This window comes from Phyllobates terribilis, unplaced genomic scaffold, assembly GCF_046119375.1.
Source record: "Phyllobates terribilis strain yellow unplaced genomic scaffold, ASM4611937v1 Scaffold_7__3_contigs__length_470593459, whole genome shotgun sequence".
Lineage (NCBI taxonomy): Eukaryota > Metazoa > Chordata > Amphibia > Anura > Dendrobatidae > Phyllobates > Phyllobates terribilis.
The window spans coordinates 362084495-362108003 of record NW_027362767.1 but is presented as its reverse complement, the minus strand read 5'-3'; the positions used below and the strand labels follow the sequence as shown (position 1 = coordinate 362108003).

Below are 23509 nucleotides of genomic sequence, written 5' to 3'. Positions count from 1 at the left end.
CTGCCAGGGACATGCGGATGTGAAGCGTTCTTCACTTGCAATTCCGCATGCGGGTTGACAAGCGATTTTAGCATCACTTTGAAAGTGCTTGACAACTTGGTCACACTACACTGTGTTCCAAATTATTATGCAAATAATATTTTCTCAGATTTTCCCAAACTACCTATATGAATTGCAGTCATTGTAATTTTCCAGTCAAATAACTATTAGAGTACAACTGAAAGGTTTTTGTACAAACTGCCTATGATAACAGTATATTTTTGAAAAAATAAAACACTCAAAATGCATGTTCCAAATTATTATGCACAGCAGAGTTTTCAACCTTTTCATTTTAGTAAAGAACAAAAACATGGTCATTTTTGAAATTATAAGAATTAGCAGGTTATTACAAACTGAAATCAAACAGTTTTCAACTCAAAACTTTATTCTAGGTGATGTTACATTTGCACATAGGACCCCTTGTTCGAAAGGAGCTTCTGAACTCTCTCGTCCATTGAATTTGTCAGGTTTTGGATGGTTTTTGCTTCAATTGTTTTGCATGAGGACAGAATACCCTCCCAGAGCTGTTGCTTAGATGTGAACTGCCTCCCGCCATCATAGACACTGCTTTTGATGATGCTCCAGAGGTTCTCAATGGGGTTGAGGTCAGGGGAACATGGGGGCCACACCATAAGTTTGTCCACTTTTATGCCCATAGCAGCCAGAGATGCAGATGTGTTATGTGCAGCATGAGATGGTGCATTATCATGCATGAAAATGATCTTGCTGCCTAATGCACGGTTCTTCTTCTTGAAACATGACAGGAAGTGCTGTTTGAGAAACTCCACATACATTATGGAGTTTATCTTTACCCCTTCAGGGATCCTAAAAGGGCTGACAATCTCTCTCCCCATGATTCCAGTCCAAAACATTACTCCACCTCCTCCTTGTTAGCGCCGTAGCAGTGTTTGCATGAGGTGTCCATCAACCAACCATCCTCCACTCCATCCATCTGGACCATCGAGATCATGAAAAGGTTGAAAACTCTGCTGTGCATAATAATTCGGAACATGCATTTTGAGTGCAGTTTGAGTTTTTTTTATTTTTTTTTAAATATACTGTTATCATAGGCAGTTTGTACAAAAACCTTTCAATTGTACTCTAATAGTTATTTGACTGGAAAATTACAATGACTGCAATTCATATAGGTAATTTGGGAAAATCTGAGAAAATATTATTTGCATAATAATTTGGAACACAGTGTATATAAATCCATGCAACCGGCATGGATTTATATAGTGTGACTGTAAAAGAATGGTAAAAAATAAAAAATAAATATATAATTACCTTCTGATGGCCTGCTAACGTCAGCGGTTGCGTGACCAGTCACATGACTAAATGACGTCACGGCAGATCCTTTTCAGACCATCGTGAGCTGCCGGCAAGCCAGGACGCATCGGATAAAGACACCGGGGGCCATCAGAAGGTAAGTATGATATTTATTTTTTATTTTATTCTTTTTTTTTTTACAGGTACTATGGTACCCGGGTCTGGAGGAGAGTCTCCTCTTCTCCAAACCCGGGTACCATCCGCACATTGAAATGCATGGAATCCGCATGTACAGATGCAGTGATGCGGATGACATGCGGTCCAATGCAAGTCAATGGCGGCGAAAACGCCGGGCTTCCGCAAAATAATTGGTAGTGCTGCGTTTTTTTCCACAATGATAATCCGCAGCGGAAATTTCCGCAGCATGTGCACAACACATGCGGATTATCATTGGGGAATATTGCAGACCTTCTACCAAGCGTTTTTTTAGCGTTTCTGCAACGGCATTGCTTAAAAAACGCATAGTGGGCACACAGCCTAAAAAAAATTATTATAATTAATATTGTGCCAAATTAATTTCACGTGAACTATCACATGATCTATCACAGGGGATCATGTGACATGTGATACATCAGGTGTGTGTGTGTGTGTGTGGGGGGGGGCACACCTTCTAAACTGCCCGGGGCCCTTGCTGCTCTTAATCCACCCCTGATCTCGCCCTCTGGTCACGCCCACCCACCTCACCTCTCTAGTCTGCTCTGCTGCTGCGATCTGGAAAGAAGAGGAGGAGCCCGGGCACTTGAAGTTCCCGCGGAGGCCCGGGCAGCACATTGCTGGCGGCGGCTCATCTCAGCAGGCAGCGCCGGTAATTGTGTCCTGCTGTGATATGCCATTGCGCAGACACTGCCACCCGGGCCGTGGTGCCGGTGCATGATGCTGGCTGAGGAGCTGCCACTTCTACAGACAGTCTGCTCTGCAGCATAATTGATGATGGCGGGCGGCGAGGCGGGCGGCGGGATCATAGTTTAGGCACAGACGCGCAGTCAGCAGCTGCCGCCGGTACTGTGTTCTGTGCTGTGCACAGCCAGTACAGCCAGCGGGCAACAGTGCCAGCCTGACAGAGCCCAGACTGCCTGAGTCTCTGACTAGTCTCAGACTCTGAGGAGTCTGACTAGTCTGTGACTGTTGTCACTGGTCAGACATGATGGCAGGCACCAGCAGGGAGGGACACAGTGGGGTCTGAATCCTAGACATGGGCTGCATCAGGCACTGCAGCATTGCATATGGGCCATATGCAATGCTGCAATGCCTGCTGCAGCCCAGTTCTGTGTGGGCCGCTTCCAATTCCCGCCCCCCCATATACAATGCTGCAGCCCTGTGGTCTGTGTGGGCCGCTCCCATCCCCCCCACCCCCATATACAATGCTGCAGCCCTGTGGTCTGTGTGGGCCGCTCCCATCCCCCCCACCCCCATATGCAATGCTGCAGCCCTGTGGTCTGGGTGGGCCGCTCCCATCCCCCCCACCCCCATATGCAATGCTGCAGCCCTATGGTCTGTGTGGGCCGCTCCCATCCCCCCCACCCCCATATGCAATGCTGCAGCCCTGTGGTCTGTGTGGGCCGCTCCCATCCCTACATGAAACTTGGGGAAACGGCCGCGACGGGGGGGAAAATATTGGATGCGAGGGGGGCACGACGTGGGGGGGACGTGATGGGGGGTGAGGGTCGGCGTGACCGGGGGGGGGGTCGACCACTGACAGTGCCTAGGGCAGCAGAAACTCCAAATACGGCCCTGCATGGGGACAGCATGGGCATCGCCCCAGGAAGCATTTCTGACCCCCAGGTCACTGTTGTCAACAACGTGGTCAGAGGTATTAAGCCACTTACGGGCTCACAATAAAACGTTCAAAAACGAAACTGAAACGGTTTTCCTGTGAAATATGTTAAGGAACTTCCTTTCCAGGGTAAAGACTTGTGTATAAGGTAAAATAAGTAACCAAAAACAAAAATACTCCTCCACACCTTGGGCTATGTTCACAAGTAGCATTTTTTTATGCGTTTTTGCACTTTTGTATTGATTTCAACCATGACAAATGCATTCACCGGGAAATGTCATTTTAACATTTTACAATCTTAACTGGCCATGTGCTGTGTGACACATGCATACAGTGCTGAAAAGACATGGGAACAGCATGGGGAAGACGCCTGGAAGCATCTCTGACACCCAGGTCACTGCCTAAAAGTGTGCCCATCAGAAGTGATCCTTGCCGCATCAGAAGATGCAGACTTGCAACTATCCCCGTGCAAGTCCTTGTCCCAGGGCAGTGTTCAATTGTACCGCCCCCATTCCTTGCAATGCATCGCAAGGATGCATCCTGCCACCCACCCACCCCCAGGCTGCAATACCATATTGCTAGCTTGCACTTGAAATGGGGCCTTTTAGTTTGGAGGAGGCCGAAGCTGGCCACTACCTCATGGCTGCTTCGGCAGCGAGGTATCCATACTCAGTCCCCAGCCGCCCGGCGGCCGGGTGTCCACGCTCGGTCCCCAGCCGCCCCACGGCCGGGTGTCCACACACAGTCCATAAACGGTCCCCAGCCGCCGCTATTTCTCCTTGGAACTTCCCCCACACTTTTCTTAGCCTGGCCTGCTTTAGGGCAGCATTGGACGAGTCCACCAGAGAACCGGACTCCTCCGGTGGGCCCTGGCTTCTCCATCAGGGGAGTTGAGAGTGCCAAGGTGAGGAGCATGATGATGATGATAGAAGTTAGCATCTGCTTTGTTTTCTTGGAATGCAAGTGCATGTATGTAGTAGCAGCTAGGCCTCAGGTGGTCAGCGTTTTGGCGCATATCCTACCTCCTCCGAGGATTGCTGGATGTTTTCCTGCTACTATCCCAGTTCTATGACTCCCGTTAAAACAAAGCTTCAGGTGATGAATGATGTGGTGGCAAAGGAGAAAGAGCAGGAGGAACAGGGACCATTCACATCAATATCAGGCCAGTCAACCACACATGTCTTGTAGGATATGTTTCTGTACCAAAAGGAGCGGTTCGGCTACACAGTTATTGGGCATGTAGTGAGTGCAATGCCTACCAAAAATTTCGAGGCACTCCAATGCCCCTTAGAAATGACATGGAGGTCAGAGGGCCTTAACTAAACGTTTTTTTCCATTTATAGCAACTGGGTCTCCTGTGCACTGTTGGCCTGAGCAGTGAATGGAAGGCTTTCCAAAAATTATGAGGAACTGCAATGCCCCTTGAAACAGACGTGGATTACAGCATACTAAAAGCCTTCTACCCATTAATGGGGAGTGGGTCTCCCTTAGTGTTTGCCTATGCATTGAAAAGCAAAAGCTGACTAAAATTAGGAGGAAATGCAATGCCCCTTGGAAGAGACGTGGAGGTCGCAGTGGAATAAAAAGACAATATCAATGCCCCTGGGAAAAGTGGTGGAGGTCGCAGTAGCTTAACAAGACGGTTTTAATGCCCCTTACAAGAGCCATGCAGTACAGCATATTAAAAACATTATTCCCATTATTGGGGAGTGGGTCTACCATAGTCTTTGCCTATGCCGTCCAAGCAAAAGATGCCAAAAATTAGGACGGAGGAACTTGCAATGCTGGCAACACGGACCACGGTCTAGTGGTGGTGGAGGCTGAGGATAAGGAGAAGAGCAAAATACAGCCGAAATGAGGAAGCATATACCCATGTGTGGGTGTGAAGTGGTGCATGGGAATACACCTCCCGAAATAACACAGTGGATTTGACTTTATGTTACTCTGCTGTCATTTGGTGGTGATGAGAAGTCAGGCCCAATCCAGCCCTTGTTCATTTTGATAAGGGTCAGCTTGTCAGCATTGCCAGTTGACAGGCGAGTGCGCTTATCAGTTATAATTCCCCCAGCGGCACTAAAAACACGCTCCGATAACACGCTAGCGGCAGGGCAGGCCAGGACCTCCAAGGCGTAAAGAGCGAGTTCATTCCAAGTGTCCAGCTTGGATACCCAATAATTAAAAGGCACAGAGGAATCACGGAGGACGCTGGTACGGTCGGCAAGGTACTCCCTCGCCATCTTTCGAAACTTTCCACTCCTTATGAGAGTACCCCGCTCCTCAGGGCCTGTAAGCTGGGCGGGTCTCAGAAAACTGTCCCAGAATGTTGACAGTGTTCCCCTGCCTTTGTTGGATTGGAGTTGCGTCTCTCTCGCCTGTATGCCTTGGTTGGTCAACGAACTGTGACCTCTGCCGCTAGCGTGTTCAGATGGGAATTTTTTAACAATTCTGCAGCAAGGGCCTTCTGGTACTGCTCCATTTTTGTAGACCTCTCCACCTCAGGAATAAGAGAGTGAAAGTTCTCCTTGTAGCGGGGGTCTAAAAGTGTCACCAACCAGTAATGACTGTCACCCAACATTTTGACAACGCGAGGGTCACGGTTAAGGCAGCGTAACATAAAGTCAGCCATACGTGCCAAACTGGTAACGGGCAAGACTTTCGACTCCTCACCAAGATGACGACTGACCATGCTCTCCTCCTCCTCCTCCCCCCTGTCCTCAGGCCACCCACGCTGATACCAGCTCCTGTTCTTCCTCCTCCTCTCCCTCATTGTCCCCCAATGCATGTTGGGATGAGATGAGGCTGAGCTGTGTGTAATCGCCCATTACGGGTTCTTGATCCATCTCATCATACTCTGGCTGCAATGCCTCCTCTTTTAATTCTCTGCAGAGAGCGTTGCAAAAGACAGACAAGTGGGATGCTGATGCTAATGATGGCATCATCGCCACTCACCATCTTGGTGGACTCCTCAAAGTTTGTCAGGATGGTACATATATCAGACATCCAGGTCCACTCCTGAAGTCTTATGTGTGGAGTCTGACCTGAATATCGACGGCCTTGTTGCAACTGGTACTCCACAACTGCTCTCTTCTGCTCACAAATCCTTTGCAACATGTGGAGGGTAGAGTTCCAACGTGTGTGGACATCACACACCAGTCGGTGTGCCGGAAGCTGCAAATGCTGCTGCAACACTGCAAGGGCGGCGGAAGCTGTAGCCGACTTGCGAAAAGGAGTTAACAGGCGGCGTACTTTGACGAGCAGATCTGGCAACTCGGGGTACAATTTAAGAAACCGTTGAACCACGAGGTTAAGCACATGAGCCAGGCATGGTACATGTGTGATCTCGCCTCGCCTCAGAGCCGCCACCAGGTTACGGCCATTGTCACTCACGACCATGCCTGGATGTAGGTTCAGCGGTCTCAGCCACAGATCTGCCTGCTCTTTCACAGCTGTCCACAACTCACAAGCAGTGTGAGGTTTATCACCTAAGCTTATGAGTTTCAGCACATCCTGTTGCCGCTTGGCTGAGGCAGTACTGCAGTGCTTCCAGCTTGTAACTGATGTGGTGATATCTGAGATGGAGGCTGATCATGAGGAGGAGGAGGAGGGTGATGCGCAGGAGCTGTACACTGTGGGGGCAACTCTGACTGACATAGGGCCCGCAATCCTCGGTGTGGGGAGGATCTGTTCCGTCCCAAGGTCCGACTGGGTCCCGGCTTCCATTATATTTACCCAGTGTGCCGTCAGGGAGATGTACGGTCCCTGGCCACAAGCACTTGTCCACGTGTCCGTTGTCAGGTGGACTCTCCCAGTAACTGCGTTGTTGAGGGCACGGCAGATGTTTTGGGACACGTGCTTGTGTAGTGCGGGGATGGCACACCGGGGAAAATAGTGTCGGCTGGGGATCGAGTACAGAGGGACGGCCACCGCCATAAGGTTGCAGAAGGAGTCCATCTCCACCAGTCTAAAAGGCAGCATTTCCAACGCAAGCAGTTGTGAAATGTGCGAATTTAGGACTGTGGCCTGTGCGGCGTTGGTTGCGAATTTGCGCTTTCGTTCAAAGCTCTGGGATATGGACAATTGAACGCTGCGGTGGGACGTGGACGTGGACGTTGATGCTGTTTCTTGAGAAACTGCCATAACAAGTGAAGACTGAGAGGAGGGGGCATCTTTGCATGCAGTATGAACAGGGGATTGCCTTGCACGCACAACAGGGGGTTCTATTACACGCACAACAGCGGAAGAAGCAGTGGTGACACCCGCTGACACTGGTCGTGGACCCTGGGGTTCGCCCCACAAAGTCGGGTGCTTTGCTGACATGTGCCTGATCATGTTGGTGGTGGTCAGGCTGGTAGTTTTATCACCCCTGCTGATGCTGGCATGGCAGGTGGTATAAATGGCCTTTTTGGGGTTATCAGCAGAGTCTTTAAAAAATTCCAGACTCTGGAAGACCTACAGGTTGTACTGGCAACGTCCCTCGTGTTGGTGTTACTGGGAACTCTTGCCCGCCTTCTGTGTGCGGCCACCACACTGCTTCTTCCTGCCTGTTGGGGTACTCTGCTTCCCTCCCCCTATGTGCTGCTGGCCTCGCTCTGCGTGTCCTCCTGCCACGTCGGGTCAGTTACTAGATCATCCACCACCTCTTCCTCTTCCACTTGCGTACCACGATCCTCCTCCTCACTTCTTGGCAATTGTGTCTCGTCATCATCCACCTCTTGTGACAAATTGCCAGCGTCGACTTCCTGGTGCCGTGGCTGTTCAAATATTTGGGCATCTCTACATGGGATCTCCTCTTCCACCACTTCAAGCAGAGCAGGCGAGGGGCACAAATATGGAAATGGACCAGTGAACAGCTCTTCAGAGTGTCCAAGTGTGGGATCAGTTGCTGTCTGATGACGCTCGGCATGGTGGAAGGAAGGAGCATCAGGGTGAGGAGGAGTATGCGGTCGAGACTCACGGCTACTAAAACTTGACCGTGTGGAAGACAGACGGAAGGTGGTGGTGCCCAGGTAACTGGAAGTATTATCTGCTATCCAATTAATAACCTGTTCACACTGATCAGTTCGCAATACTGGTGTTGTAGTGTGCTTCCCTAGTAATTCGGTCAAGAAGTGGAAGCGAGAAGATGTGGCTGTTGGTTGTGGCACATTTTCACCTTGGCCACGGCCCCGTCCTCTACACGCACCATCACCAGAACGTCCAGTTCCACGTCCCTTGCCACGCGCCTTGCCCATTGTAAAGGAAGTAAAATAGCTTACACTCGCACTATCAATGGAAAAGGGTAATAAAAATGAGATTAGAACCGTGGAAGAGGAAAACCACAGTTCTATTTCTCTGGCCTACACCAGACTCTTTTAAACAGATATATTTTTGTCTGAACAGTCAGGGAGACACTATTACAGTTTTTTTTTTACGGCAAAAAAATGCCAAAAGCAGGATAATACAGAGATTTGACCCGTGGAACTGCAAAACCACAGTTATAGTTATGTTGCATACACCAGAATCTTTTAAACAAATACAGTACAGACCAAAAGTTTGGACACACCTTCTCATTTAAAGATTTTTCTGTATTTTCATGACTATGAAAATTGTACATTCACACTGAAGGCATCAAAACTATGAATTAACACATGTGGAATTATATACTTAACAAAAAAGTGTGAAACAACTGAAAATATGTCTTATATTCTAGGTTCTTCAAAGTAGCCACCTTTTGCTTTGATGACTGCTTTGCACACTCTTGGCATTCTCTTGATGAGCTTCAAGAGGTAGTCACCGGAAATGGTTTTCACTTCACAGGTGTCCCCTGTCAGGTTTAATAATTGGGATTTCTTGATTTATAAATGGGGTTGGGACCATCAGTTGTGTTGTGGAGAAGTCTGGTGGATACACAGCTGATAGTCCTACTGAATAGACTGTTAGAATTTGTATTATGGCAAGAAAAAAGCAGCTAAGTAAAGAAAAACGAGTGGCCATCATTACTTTAAGAAATGAAGATTAGCCAGTCCGAAAAATTGGGCAAACTTAGAAAGTGTCCCCAAGTGCAGTTGCAAAAACCATCAAGCGCTACAAAGAAACTGGCTCACATGATGACCGCCCCAGGAAAGGAAGACCAAGAGTCACCTCTGCTTCTGAGGATAAGTTTATCCGAGTCACCAGCCTCAGAAATCGCAGGTTAACAGCAGCTCAGATTAGAGACCAGGTCAATGCCACACAGAGTTCTAGCAGCAGACACATCTCTACAACAACTGTTAAGAGGAGACTTTGTGCATCAGGACTTCATGGTAAAATAGCTGCTAGGAAACCACTGCTAAGGACAGGCAACAAGCAGAAGAGACTTGTTTGGACTAAAGAACACAAGGAATGGACATTAGACCAGTGGAAATCTGTGCTTTGGTCTGATGAGTCCAAATTTGAGATCTTTGGTTCCAACCACCGTGTCTTTGTACGATGCAGAAAAGGTGAACGGATGGACTCTACATGCCTGGTTGCCACTGTGAAGCATGGAGGAGGAGGTGTGATGGTGTGGGGGTGCTTTGCTGGTGACACTGTTGGGGATTTATTCAAAATTGAAGGCATACTGAACCAGCATGGCTACCACAGCATCTTGCAGCGGCATGCTATTCCATCCGGTTTGTGTTTAGTTGGACCATCATTTATTTTTCAACAGGACAATGACCCTAAACACACCTCCAGGCTGTGTAAGGGCTATTTGACCAAGAAGGAGAGTGATGGGGTGCTACGCCAGATGACCTGGCCTCCACAGTCACCAGACCTGAACCCAATTGAGATGGTTTTGGGTGAGCTGGACCGCAGAGTGAAGGTAAAAGCGCCAACAAGTGCTAAGCATCTCTGGGAACTCCTTCAAGATTGTTGGAAGACCATTTCCGGTGACTACCTCTTGAAGCTCATCAAGAGAATGCCAAGAGTGTGAAAAGCAGTCATCAAAGCAAAAGGTGGCTACTTTGAAGAACCTAGAATATAAGACATATTTTCAGTTGTTTCACACTTTTTTGTTAAGTATATAATTCCACATGTGTTAATTCATAGTTTTGATGCCTTCAGTGTGAATGTACAATTTTAATAGTCATAAAAATACAGAAAAATCTTTAAATGAGAAGGTGTGTCCAAACTTTTGGTCTGTACTGTATATTGGTGTCTGACCAGTCAGGGAGACACTATTACTGTTCTTTTTTATGGCAAAAATGCCAAAAGCAGGATAATACAGAAATTTGACCCGTGGAACTGCAAAACCATAGTTCTATTTCTCTGGCCTACACCAGACTCTTTTAAACAGATATATTGGTGTCTGACCAGTCAGGGAGACACTATTACAGTTTTTTTTACAGCAAAAAATGCCAAAAGCAGGATAATACAGAGATTTGACCCGTGGAACTGCAAAACCACAGTTATAGTTATGTGGCTTACACCAGAATCTTTTAAACAGATATATTGGTGTCTGAACAGTCAGGGAGACACTATTACAGTTTTTTTTTTACGGCAAAAAATGCCAAAAGCAGGATAATACAGAGATTTGACCCGTGGAACTGCAAAACCACAGTTCTATTTTTCTGGCCTACACCAGACTCTTTTAAACAGATATATTGGTGTCTGAACAGTCACAGACACACTGAATTTTTTTTTTGGGGGGGGGGGGGGGGGGAATACCAAAAGGTCAATAAGACGCGTATTTGTACAGTCTGACTGAGGAAAAAAAAATACAGAATTTATATGAAAAAAAAGATTTTTTTCCTGGCCCCTGAGACCGGGGGATAAGTCTAGCAATTTGACCAACAGGAGCACACAGGACTGTAATGCAGCGTTTGCTGGTATAACCACAGCGTCTCCTATACAGCCTACCTGCCTGCCTGATATCTGGGATGGATATTAGTCCTGAGAAGGACTGTTTGTTTGATTTGGCAGGCGTTAGAGACCCTACACTAACTATTTCGCACTATATATCTCTCCCTAACTCAGCAGCACCCCTCTCTACACTGTCTGATCCGGAGCGACTGTGTCCAAGATGGACGCGCCCGGTTTTAAATACTCGAGGTGACGCTGTGCGGCCAGCCAATCACTGTAATGCCCACAAACAGCATGGCTGCGGCATTATAGTGACTGGCTGGCAATCTCTGCATGTTCATTGGCTCTGTAAAGAGCGCCAAATGTGCAGAGCGGAGACCCGAGCTCCCGCCCGAGTAACCCGGAAATGCTCGGTGCTCGCCGAACATCCCGAGTAGTGGGATGCTCTGGCGAGTAACCAGCAGCGTCCAGCATGCTCGCTCAACACTATTTTTGGCGCCTCATTTTTTGCGGGATCAGGCAAAGTTTTTATTGATACTATTTTGGAATAGGTGTTATGTTTTAATCACTTTTTACAGCATTTTTTTATGGAACTGCAGTGACCAAAAAAAAAAAAAACGTAATTATGGCGTTCTTGATCTTTTTTCGTTTACGGCGTTTACCAATCGGGTTAATTATTTTTATATTTTGATAGATCGGACTTTTCTGAATGCAGTGATACCACATATGTGTATTTTTTTTTTAATATCTTTATTTTTTTTTTTTATCTTTGCTTTGGGGGAAAAGCATGGTGATTTGAAATTTTAGTTTTTGTTTTTTTTTTGTTCACTGTTCTTGTTAGTCCCCTTAGGGGACTTGAAGCTGTGATTGTCTGATCACTTGTGCTATATACGGCAATGCTGTAGCACAGAACAGAATGGCGCTGACGGGCGCATGCTCAACCTCCTCTTCATTCATGGTCTATAGGACTGTCGAAGACAGCCAAGCGCTGCACTTGCTCTTCTCCAGCAATGTCATACACCCCCTTCCCCGATAATGAGTAGGATAGCCCTTATCTTGTGGATACAATATAACTTTCAATTCTGGGATTATCCCTTTAAAGAAACTAAAATGACATACAATAAACATTCTTCTTAACTCACATCAATATGTGGATGAAGTTTAATCAGGAAATTTTTCCTTTTAAAACTCAGCTTTCTAATCGTCGCCCAGTTAAAGGTATTAATCTTGGTGTTACCCTGTAAAAGAAAAATAATTGGTTGAAAAATTCTTTAGTCTATAAAACCCACAGTGTTATATTCACTCAAATACTAGAGCAGAACGAAAAGTTATTAGACCTCATTCAGATGTCCGTTTCTCATGTCCATGTTCTATCTGCATTTTTCAAAGATGTCTCTGTTTTTTACGGATGATGCTGTCCATTATAAAAATCATGTCTGTTTTTGATCCAAGATTTCAAATCAATATTATCCATTCAAGTCAATGGATCTGTGAAAATCACAGAGCGCACATTGTGATCAGTGAGATGTCCGTGATTAGTAGTGGACAGGAGAAGCTTTGTAGTTTATTTACATTCAAGAAAATCACTGATGAAACACAATGAAAAAAACACTGATGAAAATCGGGCCGTTTTGTGCACGAAAAAAAATAATTGAACTGAATGAGGTCTAAGGCTGTGTGCCCACTATGCGTTTTTTAAGCGTTTCCGCAGCGGCAATTCCGCTGCAGAAACGCTTAAAAAACGCTTGGTAGAAGGTCTGCCATGTTCCCTAATGATAATCCGCATGTGCTGTGTACATGCTGCGGAAATTTCGGGCTAGGATTATCTTTGCTGAAAAATCCGCAGCACTACCAATGATTTTGCGGAAGCGCTGCGTTTTTGCCGCCATTGACTTGCATTGGAACGCATGGATTCCACATCACTGCATCTGTACATGCGGATGCTATGCGTTTCAATGTGCGGATGATACCTGGGTGTGGAGGACAGGAGACTCTCCTCCGAACCCGGGTACCATAGAACCTGTAAAAAAAAAGAATAAAATAAAAAATAAATATTATACTTACCTTCTGATGGCCCCCGGTGTCTTTATATGATGCGTCCTGGCTTGCCGGCAGCTCGCGGTAGACTAAAGGACCTGCCGTGACGTCATTTAGTCATGTGACGGGTCACGCGACCACTGACGCCGGCAGGTCCTTTAGTCTATCACGAGCTGCCGGCAAGCCAGGACACATCATATAAAGACACTGGGGGCCATCAGAAGGTAAGTATAATATTTATTTTTTATTTTTTACCATTCTTTGGGGTCACACTATATAAATCCATGCCGGTTGCATAGATTTATATAGTGTGACCAAGTTGTCAAGCACTTTCCAAGTGATGCTAAAATCGCTTGATAACCCACATGCAGAAATGCATGTGAAGAACGCTTCACATCCGCTTGTCCCTGGCAGGAAAACGCATGTACAATCAGCATGTACAATCCGCATGTACAATCCACATGTGTTTTTTCTGCCAGGGAGATGCAGAAACCCTCAGGAAAAATCCAGAGCATTTCTGCATCGTGGGCACATAGCCTAATAGTGATGAAGATGATGTTGTATTTCAGGAATTGTGTAATTATAGGGAAAGCCACAAAAAAAACAACAAGCCCCTCATTCCCTGGTATGGTGGGCGGTACGGTGGCTCAGTGGTTAGCACTGCAGCCTTACAGCACTGAGGTCCTGGGTTCAAATCCCACAAAGGACAACATTTGCAAGGAGTTTGTATGTTCTCCCCGTGTTTGCGTGGGTTTCCTCCAACACTCCAAAGACATACTGATAGGGAAGCCCCAATGGGGACAATGCCCAATGTCTGTAAATTGTCTGAATTGTAAAGCACTGCGGAATATGTTGGCGCTATATAAATAAAAAGATTATTAAAAGATTATGGTTTATATAAGATAATGCTCATCACTCAAAAGTCCAGAACATCCTTAAAATCTATAAATGAGAGAATATGAAATTGAATTTTACAAAAATCCGCATTCACCAAAATGTATTTTTTTTTTTCTAATTTGTTTCAGCTGGCCAACACTTTTCTGAACCATAAAGGTCATCAAAATGTTAAAGTATAAAAATAATCCTTATGATCACCTCACTGGCCACTTTCACCCATCCAGTCCTCATCGCATCTTCGTATCACCGCAGGCTAAGCCGCCACTTCTGGCTCTGATTCGGCACTGGACGGGTCTGCGCATGCAAGGATACCGCGCACGCAGTAATGTCATCACTTGTGCGCGGCTGCGCAAAACCATCCCAAGCTTACGTGAGGAGATCCGGGGATTCAACATTCATAGCGGTGATCAGAAGGTGTGGCAAAGACTGGACAAGTGACTATGAGGTGCGAAGTGGCCTGAGAGGTGAGTATAAGTATACATATTTTTTACATCTTACGTTTATTATACTCTGGGGTCTGTAGAGACTCCAGAACATAATAAGGACATTTACTTCATGGAGAATAACTTATCTGCAAATCAAATTTTTAGGCTGTGTGCCCACAATGCGTTTTTTAAGCATTTCCGCATCGGCAAAAACGCTGCAGAAATGCTTAAAAATGCATGGTAGAAGGCCTGCCATGTTCCCCAATGATAATCCGCATGTGCTGTGCACATGCTGCGGAAATTTCCGCTGCGGATTATCATTGCGGAAAAAAATACAGCACTACCAATTATTTTGCGGAAGTGCTGTATTTTCGCCGCCATTGACTTGCATTAGAATGCATGGATTCCGCTTCACTAGATAAGGACATGCGGAATGCAGGCATTCCAATGTGCGGATGGTACCCGGGTTTGGAGAAGAGGAGACTCTCCTCCGGACCCAGGTACCATAGAACCTGTGAAAAAAAGAATAAAATAAAAAATAAATATATACTTACCTTCTGGCGGCCCCCGCTGCACTCGTCCTTTCATGCCGGCACTTCGCGGTGGACTGAAGGACCTGCGCTGACGTCATAGTCATGTGACGTCCTTCCGTGTACCGCGATCTGCCGGCAGCCAGGATGGAGCGAAGCAAGACTGCGGGGGCCATCGGAAGGTAAGTATAGATTTATTTTTTTATTTTTTACCATTCTTTCGGTCACAGTATATAAATCCATGCCGGTTGCATGGATTTATATAGTGTAACCAAGTTGACAAGTACTTTTCCAAGTGATGCTAAAATCACTTGGAAAGCGCTTGTCAACCCGCATGCGGAAATGCAAGTGAAGAACGCTTCACATCCGCATGTCCCTGGCAGGAAAAACGCATGTACAATCCGCATGCGTTTTTTCTGCCAGGGGAGATGCAGAAACGCTCAGGAAAAATCCGGAGCATTTCTGCATCGTGGGCACCTAGCCTTAAGGAAAATCTGTGCAAATAAGTGAACTTGAATTGTGCCTGAGTATTATTATTATTTATTATTATTATTATAGCCCCATTAATTCCATGGCCCTTTACATGTGAAAAAGGGGTATTGAGAAAAATCTAAAATGTATTGTTGATCAGTCCATTAAGTTATTACACAAAGCCATTGAATGATGTGGTAACAAATTCAACACCTGACGCGTTTCGATCCACACTGGTGCTTTGTCATGGCATCGCATACAAATGGCATTCATACTATTTCAAAACCTTGGAGCATCAATAATAACTTAAAAGCACCCGTTGAAAGGTAATATAATCCCTGGTAAACCCTTAATTCACAAAGGAAAAATTGTTGGGATATAAAAGCACAAAAATATGCTGCTAACCATATAAACACAAAACTCAAAAATACATGATAAAAATCGGTACTGTAGTAGCACTGGGACGCGTAAACATCAAAGTGACAAAGATGTAAAAGACACAATAAGTAGAGTCTGTGAATAGCAAGAACACTAACCATAGCATGCGATACAATTCTGTATGAGAAACGTAGCAGGCTTTGAATCTGAACACAAACTCCCTTATGAGCTCAAACTGGAAAGTGGCAGAGTGAATTGCATTTTTGTAATGAAAACTGCACAAATATCAGCCACAATAAAATCCTGACTGTTGTTAAGTGACGGCATTCATTAAAAAAAACACTTTTTATCCACTGCAGATCTAGCAGTTCTCTGAATGCTGAGCTCTGTATAACCCCGTCCCCACCACTGATTATGCATAGGTAGAAAGCAGCCAATCAGTGATGTGGGCAGGGCTGGACTACCTGGCAGCAAGCCTCTAGTAGTCATCTAAGTGATCATCTCCTGCTGATAAAACAGTGATTTCATAAAAACTACACTAAGCAGCCCAGTTAATGACCCAATACTGAAATCAGGGTCTCTTCCCCCTACACTGTGATGCTCTCAGATTAGGTAGCAAAAACCTGTTCACAGAAAATCGTGCTGGCCACCACCCGCCGAATGAGCAGACGAAATTATCTTTTCACTTTCACTACAGATCATCGTTCTATGCAACTTATCTAACCTGGACTCGCGCTTCCAAGAACAATGGCAGCCTATGCCCATCTACTACAGATTGTTCAGTGCCCATATGAAGCGCAGTCTAACATCCGGCAAACATGGTTATGGCAGAGCATCACTTAGTGTTCTTACTATTCCCAGCCCCGACTTATTGTGCCTGTTTCAATGATGTTTGTAACGTCGATATTTGTGTCTACAGTGCTACTACAGTGCCCATCCTTATTATCTATTTTTTAGTTTTTTGTTTAGATGGTTAGCAGCATATTTTTGTGCTATTTTTTTCATCCCAACCATTTTTATCTATGTGAATTAAGGTTTAACCTGGGTCTGTATCACTTTGCATCAAGTGCTTTGGGTCAGTATTGATGTTAAAGGTTTTAAATATTTTGGATGCAATTTTCCACAGCTTAACATACAAAGAAACAGTGTAGTTCGAAACGCGTCGCATGTTGGACTGTCTTTCACATCCATCAATCGCTCTGTGTATTACCATTTTAATGGATTGCTCTACAATAAAATTTGGATTTTACGGACGTGCTGGACTGTTGGTCCTACATGTTCTTGAAGTTGTTTCCAAGCCACTGAGGAGCCCATTTTCTCCAAGGACTAACATGCAAAGAACTTTTGCGAAGTTTTTCTATTTCTCATTCATCAGAATTGTCTTGCAGTAAAACTGTCCTTGTTACCATTACTGATCATACAAAGCTCGGATTCAATTTACCAGAAAGGAATGAATGAAACCCATAATTTCCTTCCTTGCCAGTCAATGGATACTATGCAGAGGGTACTACAGGGTGGGCCATTTATATGGATACACCTAAATTAAATGGGAATGGTTGGTGATATCAACTTCCTGTTTGTGACACTTTAGTATATGGGAGGGGGAAAACGTTTCCAGATGGATGGTGACCATGGTGGCCATTTTGAAGTCGGCCATTTTGGATCCAACTTTATTTTTTTCAATGGGAAGAGGGTCATGTGACACATCAAACTTATTGAGAATTTCATAAGAAAAACAATGTTGTGCTTAGTTTTAACATAACTTTATTCTTTCATGAGTTTTTTTACAAGTTTTCCACTGGAAGGGTAGTAGTAGGGAACTGCAGGACAGTGAGGCATCTAGCTGGGTGACAGTTTGAAGGGGGGTAGTGTTAGAACCCTCCTGTTAGTTTTTTTCTATCTTGTGTTTTGCGGTCACGTGACCATCTGCCTATATATTCCAGCTCCGCCCTTCTGGCTTTGCTGGACTTCAGTGTTGTTTGACTGTCTCTCTAGCCAGGTGCTTCTGTGCCTTTCTCTGTCTAGTTCGCTTGGTCCTCTGGGACCTCTAGTACTTTTTGTCAGTTTGTCTTTTGTGTTCTGCAACAACTTTTGTTAAGGAGATTGTCAAACTCCATGGCGTTCCCACAGATATTGTTTCTGATAGAGGACCTCAGTTTGTGGCTCGCTTTTGGCGTGCTTTTTGTGACAGATTGGGAGTCCATTTGTCATTTTAGTCTGGTTATCATCCTGAAAGAAAGAACCAGGATGTTGAACAGTTTTTGCGTTGTTTTGTGGCAGACAATCAAGAGGTGTGGTCTGAGTTTCTGCCTGCTCTTAACAATCATACATCCTCCTCTGCTTGGTGTTCTCATTTTTTTTGTTGTACTGGGAGACATCAGTCTTTTGGTTCGTTCTCCAAATTAGGGTCGGCGGTGCCGGAGGAGAATTTTTCCGGTGATTTGGAGAGAGTTTGGACTAATGTACGTTGCAACCTTCAAGAGGCTAACAAGAAGTCCAAGAAGTATTTTGACAGGAAACGTAAAGAGGCTTTTTTTACTGTGGGTGACATGGTTTGGTTGTCCTCGAGGAACCTGCAGTTGAGGATTCCCTCTAAAAAACTGGGTCCTAAGTTTGTGGGTCCATTTAAAGTGCTTCAGGTTGTTAACCCGTCTGCTGTTAGGTTGGATGTCCCTACTTCCTGGAAGATTAATCCTGTGTTTCATGTTTCCTTGTTGAAAAAGACTGACGTATCTGATAAGGACGCCACTGTCACAGTTCCTCCTATGGTGGAAGACGGCGAATTTGAGATTTCGCGTATCTTGAATTCTAGATGGCATAGAGGGAGATTACAGTAGCTTGTCTCCTGGAAGGGTTTCGGTCCCGAAGACAACTCCTGGGTAAGGACGGATGATGTCTCTGCTCCTAGGCTTGTTAAAGCTTTCCACAGGAGGTTTCCGGATAGGCCTGGGCTTGGAGGATCCGGAGGATCCTCATAAAAGAGGGGGTACTGTTAGAACCCTCCTGTTAGTTTTTTCTATCTTGTGTTTTGAGGTCATGTGACCATCTGCCTATATATTCCAGGTCCACCCTTCTGGCTTTGCTGGACTTCAGTGTTTGACTGTCTCTCTAGCCAGGTGCTTCTGTGCCTTTCTCTGTCTAGTTCGCTTGGTTCTCTGGGACCTCTAGTACTTTTTGTCAGTTTGTCTTTTGTGTTCTGCAACAACTTCTGTTTAGGAAGTGTCCCATTTTCGTCCCAGTCCTTAGTCCTTTTAGGGACCCCTCCCTTAATTCTATAGGTCTTCGTTCAGACTAGCCGAGGATGAATGCGGGTCTGTTCACTAGGAATAGGCAGCCCGCTACATCGTAGGGATTCAGCTTAGTCTTACTGTAGGGACAGCTTTCCCCTTTCTTTCCTTAGTTCATGTTGCAGATCATAACAGGTAGAGGGAAGAGTGCCAGGGAGTCTAGTCCTGATCTGGCACACCCCAATAAGTTTGCAAAGTTGGCAGATGAGGGGGTTGTCGGTACAGGGGTAGCACTGCTGCAGCAAGGCATGTCCTCTGAAAGCCGGAGGAGTGTCAGCTCCAGTAAGGGGGGAAATAGGAGAGCAGGCAGGCCAGGCAGGTGCTGGTAGTGGGGGGACTCAATTATTAGGGGAACAGATAGGGCAATCTGTCACCAAGACAGGGATTGTTGAACTGTGTGCAGCCTACCTGGCACTCGAGTCCGGCACATCGCTGATCGGGTTGACTGACTACTGGGAGGGGCTGGTGAGGACGCAGCGGTCATGGTACACATTGGCACAAATGACAAAATTAGAGTTAAGTGGAAGGTCCTTAAAGATGATTTCAGGGAATTAGGCTGCAAGCTTAAAGCAAGGACCTCCAAGGTGGTATTCTCTGAAATACTACCTGTACCACGCCAGAGAGGCAACGGGAGATTAGGGAGATAAATAAGTGGCTCAAGAACTGGTGTAGGAAGGAGGGGTTTGGGTTCCTGGAGAACTGGGCCGACTTCTCAGTTGGCTACAGATGCTACGCTAGGGACGGGCTACACCTCAATGGGGAGGGTGCAGCTGTGCTGGGGGAGAAAATGGCTAGAAGGTTGGAGGAGTGTTTAAACTAGGGATTGGGGGGAGGGTATTCATTTTGTAGGTGGGGAAGATAGTGCAGATAGTGACCAGGGCACAAATAAAGAAATTGGGGGTGGGGTTAGAAGTGTCAATATAGTAAGAAGGAATAGAGGTACAGAGAGATACATAAAATGCATGTACACTAATGCCAGAAGCCTCACCAACAAAATGGAGGAATTAGAATTAAATTTGTTGGAAAATGATTATGACATGGTAGGGATATCTGAGACATGGCTGGATGAGAGCCATGACTGGGCAGTTAATTTACAGGGCTATAGTCTGTTCAGAAATGACCATACAAACAAGCGAGGGGGTGGTGTGTTTATATGTAAAATCATCCTTAAAACCCATCTTGCGGCAGAATATATGTGAATCTAATGAAAATGTAGAGTCCCTGTGGGTGGAGATAAGGGGAGGGGGAAAAAATTATAAATTACTATTAGGGTTTTGTTATAAGTCTCCAAAAGTAATGGAAGCAGTGGAGAATATCCTCGTAAAGTAAATAGATGAAGCAGCGACTCAAGGAGAAGTCATTATTATGGGGGACTTTAACTACCCTGAAATACATTGGGGAACAGAAACCTGTAGTTCAAGCAAAGGTAATAGGTTTTTGACAACTATGAGAGACAATTACCTTTCACAACTGGTTCAGGACCCAACAAGAAGGGGGGCACTGCTAGACCTAATATTAACCAACAGGCCAGACTGCATATCAAATATACGAGTTGGGGGTCACTTGGGTAATAGTGATCACAAAATAATAAGTTTTCATGTATTCTTTAATAAGATGTGCAGTAGAGGGGTTACAAGGACACAAAACTTAAGAAAGGCAAATTTCGAACGGATGAGAGATGATCTTAGTGCAATAAACTGGGACGATATCCTGAGACATAAAGCTACACAAAGCAAATGGGAGACATTTATTAGCATCCTGAATAGGACCTGTGCACAATATATACCCTATGGGAATAAACATGCTAGAAATAGGAGGAAACCACTATGGCTAAATAGAGCTGTAAGGGGCGCAATAAGAAAGCATTTAGAGAACTAAAGCAAGTAGGTAGTGATGAGGCATTAAATAAATACAGAAAATTAAATCAATTCTGTAAAAACCAAATCAAGGCAGCAAAGATTGAGACAGAGAGAATTATAGCCAGAGAAAGTAAAAATAATCCCAAAATATTCTTTAACTACATAAATAGTAAAAAGCTAAAAAATGATAGTGTTGGCCCCCTTAAAAATAGTCTGGGTGAAATGGTGGATGAGGATGAGGAAAAAGCCAATATGCTAAATGATTTTTTTTCAACCGTATTTACACAAGAAAATCGCATGACAGAAAACATGATTAGTGATAACAAAAATTCTCCATTAAATGTCACTTGCTTAACCCAGCAGGAAGTACGGCGGCGTCTAAAAACCACTAAAGTTGACAAATCCCCGGGCCCGGATGGGATACACCCGCGAGTACTGCAGGAATTAAGTAACGTCATAGATAGACCATTATTTTTAATCTTTAAAGATTCCATAATAACAGGGTCTGTACCACAGGACTGGCGTATAGCAAATGTGCTGCCAATATTCAAAAAGGGGACAAAAACTGAACTTGGAAATTATAGGCCAATAAGCTTAACCTCTACTGTGGGTAAAATCCTGGAGGGTTTCCTAAGAGATGCTATACTAGAGTATCTGAAGAAGAATAACCTCATGACCCAATATCAACATGGGTTTACGAGGGACCGTTCCTGTCAAACTAATCTGATCAGCTGTTATGAGGAGGCAAGTTCCGGACTGGACCAAGGAAATGCAGTGGATGTTGTGTATATGGACTTTTCAAAAGCTTTTGATACGGTTCCACACAAAAGGTTGATACATAAAATGAGAACAATGGGGATAGGGGAAAATATATGTATGTGGGTTAAGAATTGGCTCAGTGATAGGAAACAAAGGGTAGTTATTAATGGAAAACACTCAGACTGGGTCTCAGTTAATAATGGGGTACCACAGGGGTCAGTATTGGGCCCCCTTCTTTTTAACATATTTATTAATGACCTTGTAGGGGGCATACAGAGTCGTATTTCAATATTTGCAGATGACACTAAACTCTGCAGGGTAATCAATACAGAGGAGGACAATTTTATATTACAGGAGGATCTATGTAAACTAGAAGCTTGGGCTGATAAATGGCAAATAAGCTTTAATGGGGATAAATGTAAGGTAATGCACTTGGGCAGAGGAAATAAAATGTATAATTATATGCTTAATTGTAAAACACTGGGCAAAACTGTAACTGAAAAAGACCTGGGTGTATTTGTGGACGACAAGCTCACTTTTGGTGGCCAGTGTCAGGCAGCTGCTGCAAAGGCAAATAAAATAATGGGATGCATTAAAAGAGGCATAGATGCTCATGAGGAGAACATAATTTTACCTCTATACAAGTTACTAGTGCGACCACACTTAGAATACTGTGTACAGTTCTGGTCTCCGGTGTATAAGAAAGACATGGCTGAACTAGAGCGGGTGCAGAGAAGAGCGACCAAGGCTATTAGAGGACTGGGGGGTCTGCAATACCAAGACAGGTTATTACACTTGGGGCTATTTACTGTGGAAAAACGAAGGCTTAGGGGTGATCTTATTACTATGTACAAGTATATGAGGGCACAGTACAAAGACCTGTCTACTGATCTTTTTACTCTGAGGCCTGAGACGGGGACAAGGGGGCATCTTCTACGTCTGGAGGAAAGAAGGTTTAATCATAATCACAGACGCGGATTCTTTACTGTAAGAGCAGTGAGACTATGGAACTCTCTGCCGCATGATGTTGTAATAAGTGATTCACTTCTAACATTTAAGAAGGGCCTGGATGCCTTTCTTGAAAAGTATAATATTACAGGTTATATATACTAGATTCGTTGATAGGGCGTTGATCCAGGGAACTAGTCTGATTGTCGTATGGAGTCCGGAAGGATTTTTTTCCCCAATGTGGAGCTTAGTGTTTGCCACATGTTTTTTTTTGCCTTCCTCTGGATCAACATGTTAGGCTATGGGTTGAACTAGATGGACTTAGGCTGCGTGCTCACGATGCGTTTTTCATGCGTTTCTGCTGCGGAATTTAAGCAGCGGAAAAGCATCAAAAACGCTTGGTAATCCGCACTACATGGTCCTCAATGGCATTCCGCAATGTCAATGCACATGCTGCGGATTATTCCGCAGCGTCTCTGCGGCGCTCAAAAATCCGCAGCATGTTCATTAATTTTGCGGAAGCGCAGCGGAATTGCCAGCATTGACTTGCATTGAGACGCATATAATCCGTGTCTGTACATTTGTACACGCGGATTATATGCGTTTCAATGTGCGGATGGTACCCAGTTCTGGAGGAGAGAAGACTCTCATCCAGACCTGGGTACCATTGTACCTGTGAAAAAAAGAATAAAATAATAAATAAAGTTTATATTTACCTTCACTCGGGCCGGCCGGCAGCCCTTATCTTCCAGGACCTGAGAGGACGTCGCGATATGCCGGCAACCCGGAAGTAGCGCGACAACACACGCAGCAGCACACGCGGCCGGGGATCGGTAAGTATAGCTTTATTTTTTACGGTCACACTATATAAATCCATGCTGTTTGCATGGATTTATATAGTGTGACCTAGTTGTCAAGCACTTTCCAAGTGATGCTATCGCCTGGAAAGTGCTTGTAGTCCGCATGCGTAAACGCA

At 45.0% G+C, this 23509-nt stretch overlaps 1 protein-coding gene across 1 annotated transcript in view; it reads right to left on the bottom strand.

Moving 5' to 3' along the window:
* Positions 1-23509, bottom strand: part of FRMD7 (FERM domain containing 7) — an 85546-nt gene that overhangs the window by 19938 nt on the left and 42099 nt on the right. Inside the window, exon 8 of the mRNA XM_073641332.1 lies at positions 12085-12180. Coding sequence (XP_073497433.1) covers positions 12085-12180 — 96 coding nt within the window. The remainder of the gene's footprint in view (positions 1-12084; positions 12181-23509) is intronic.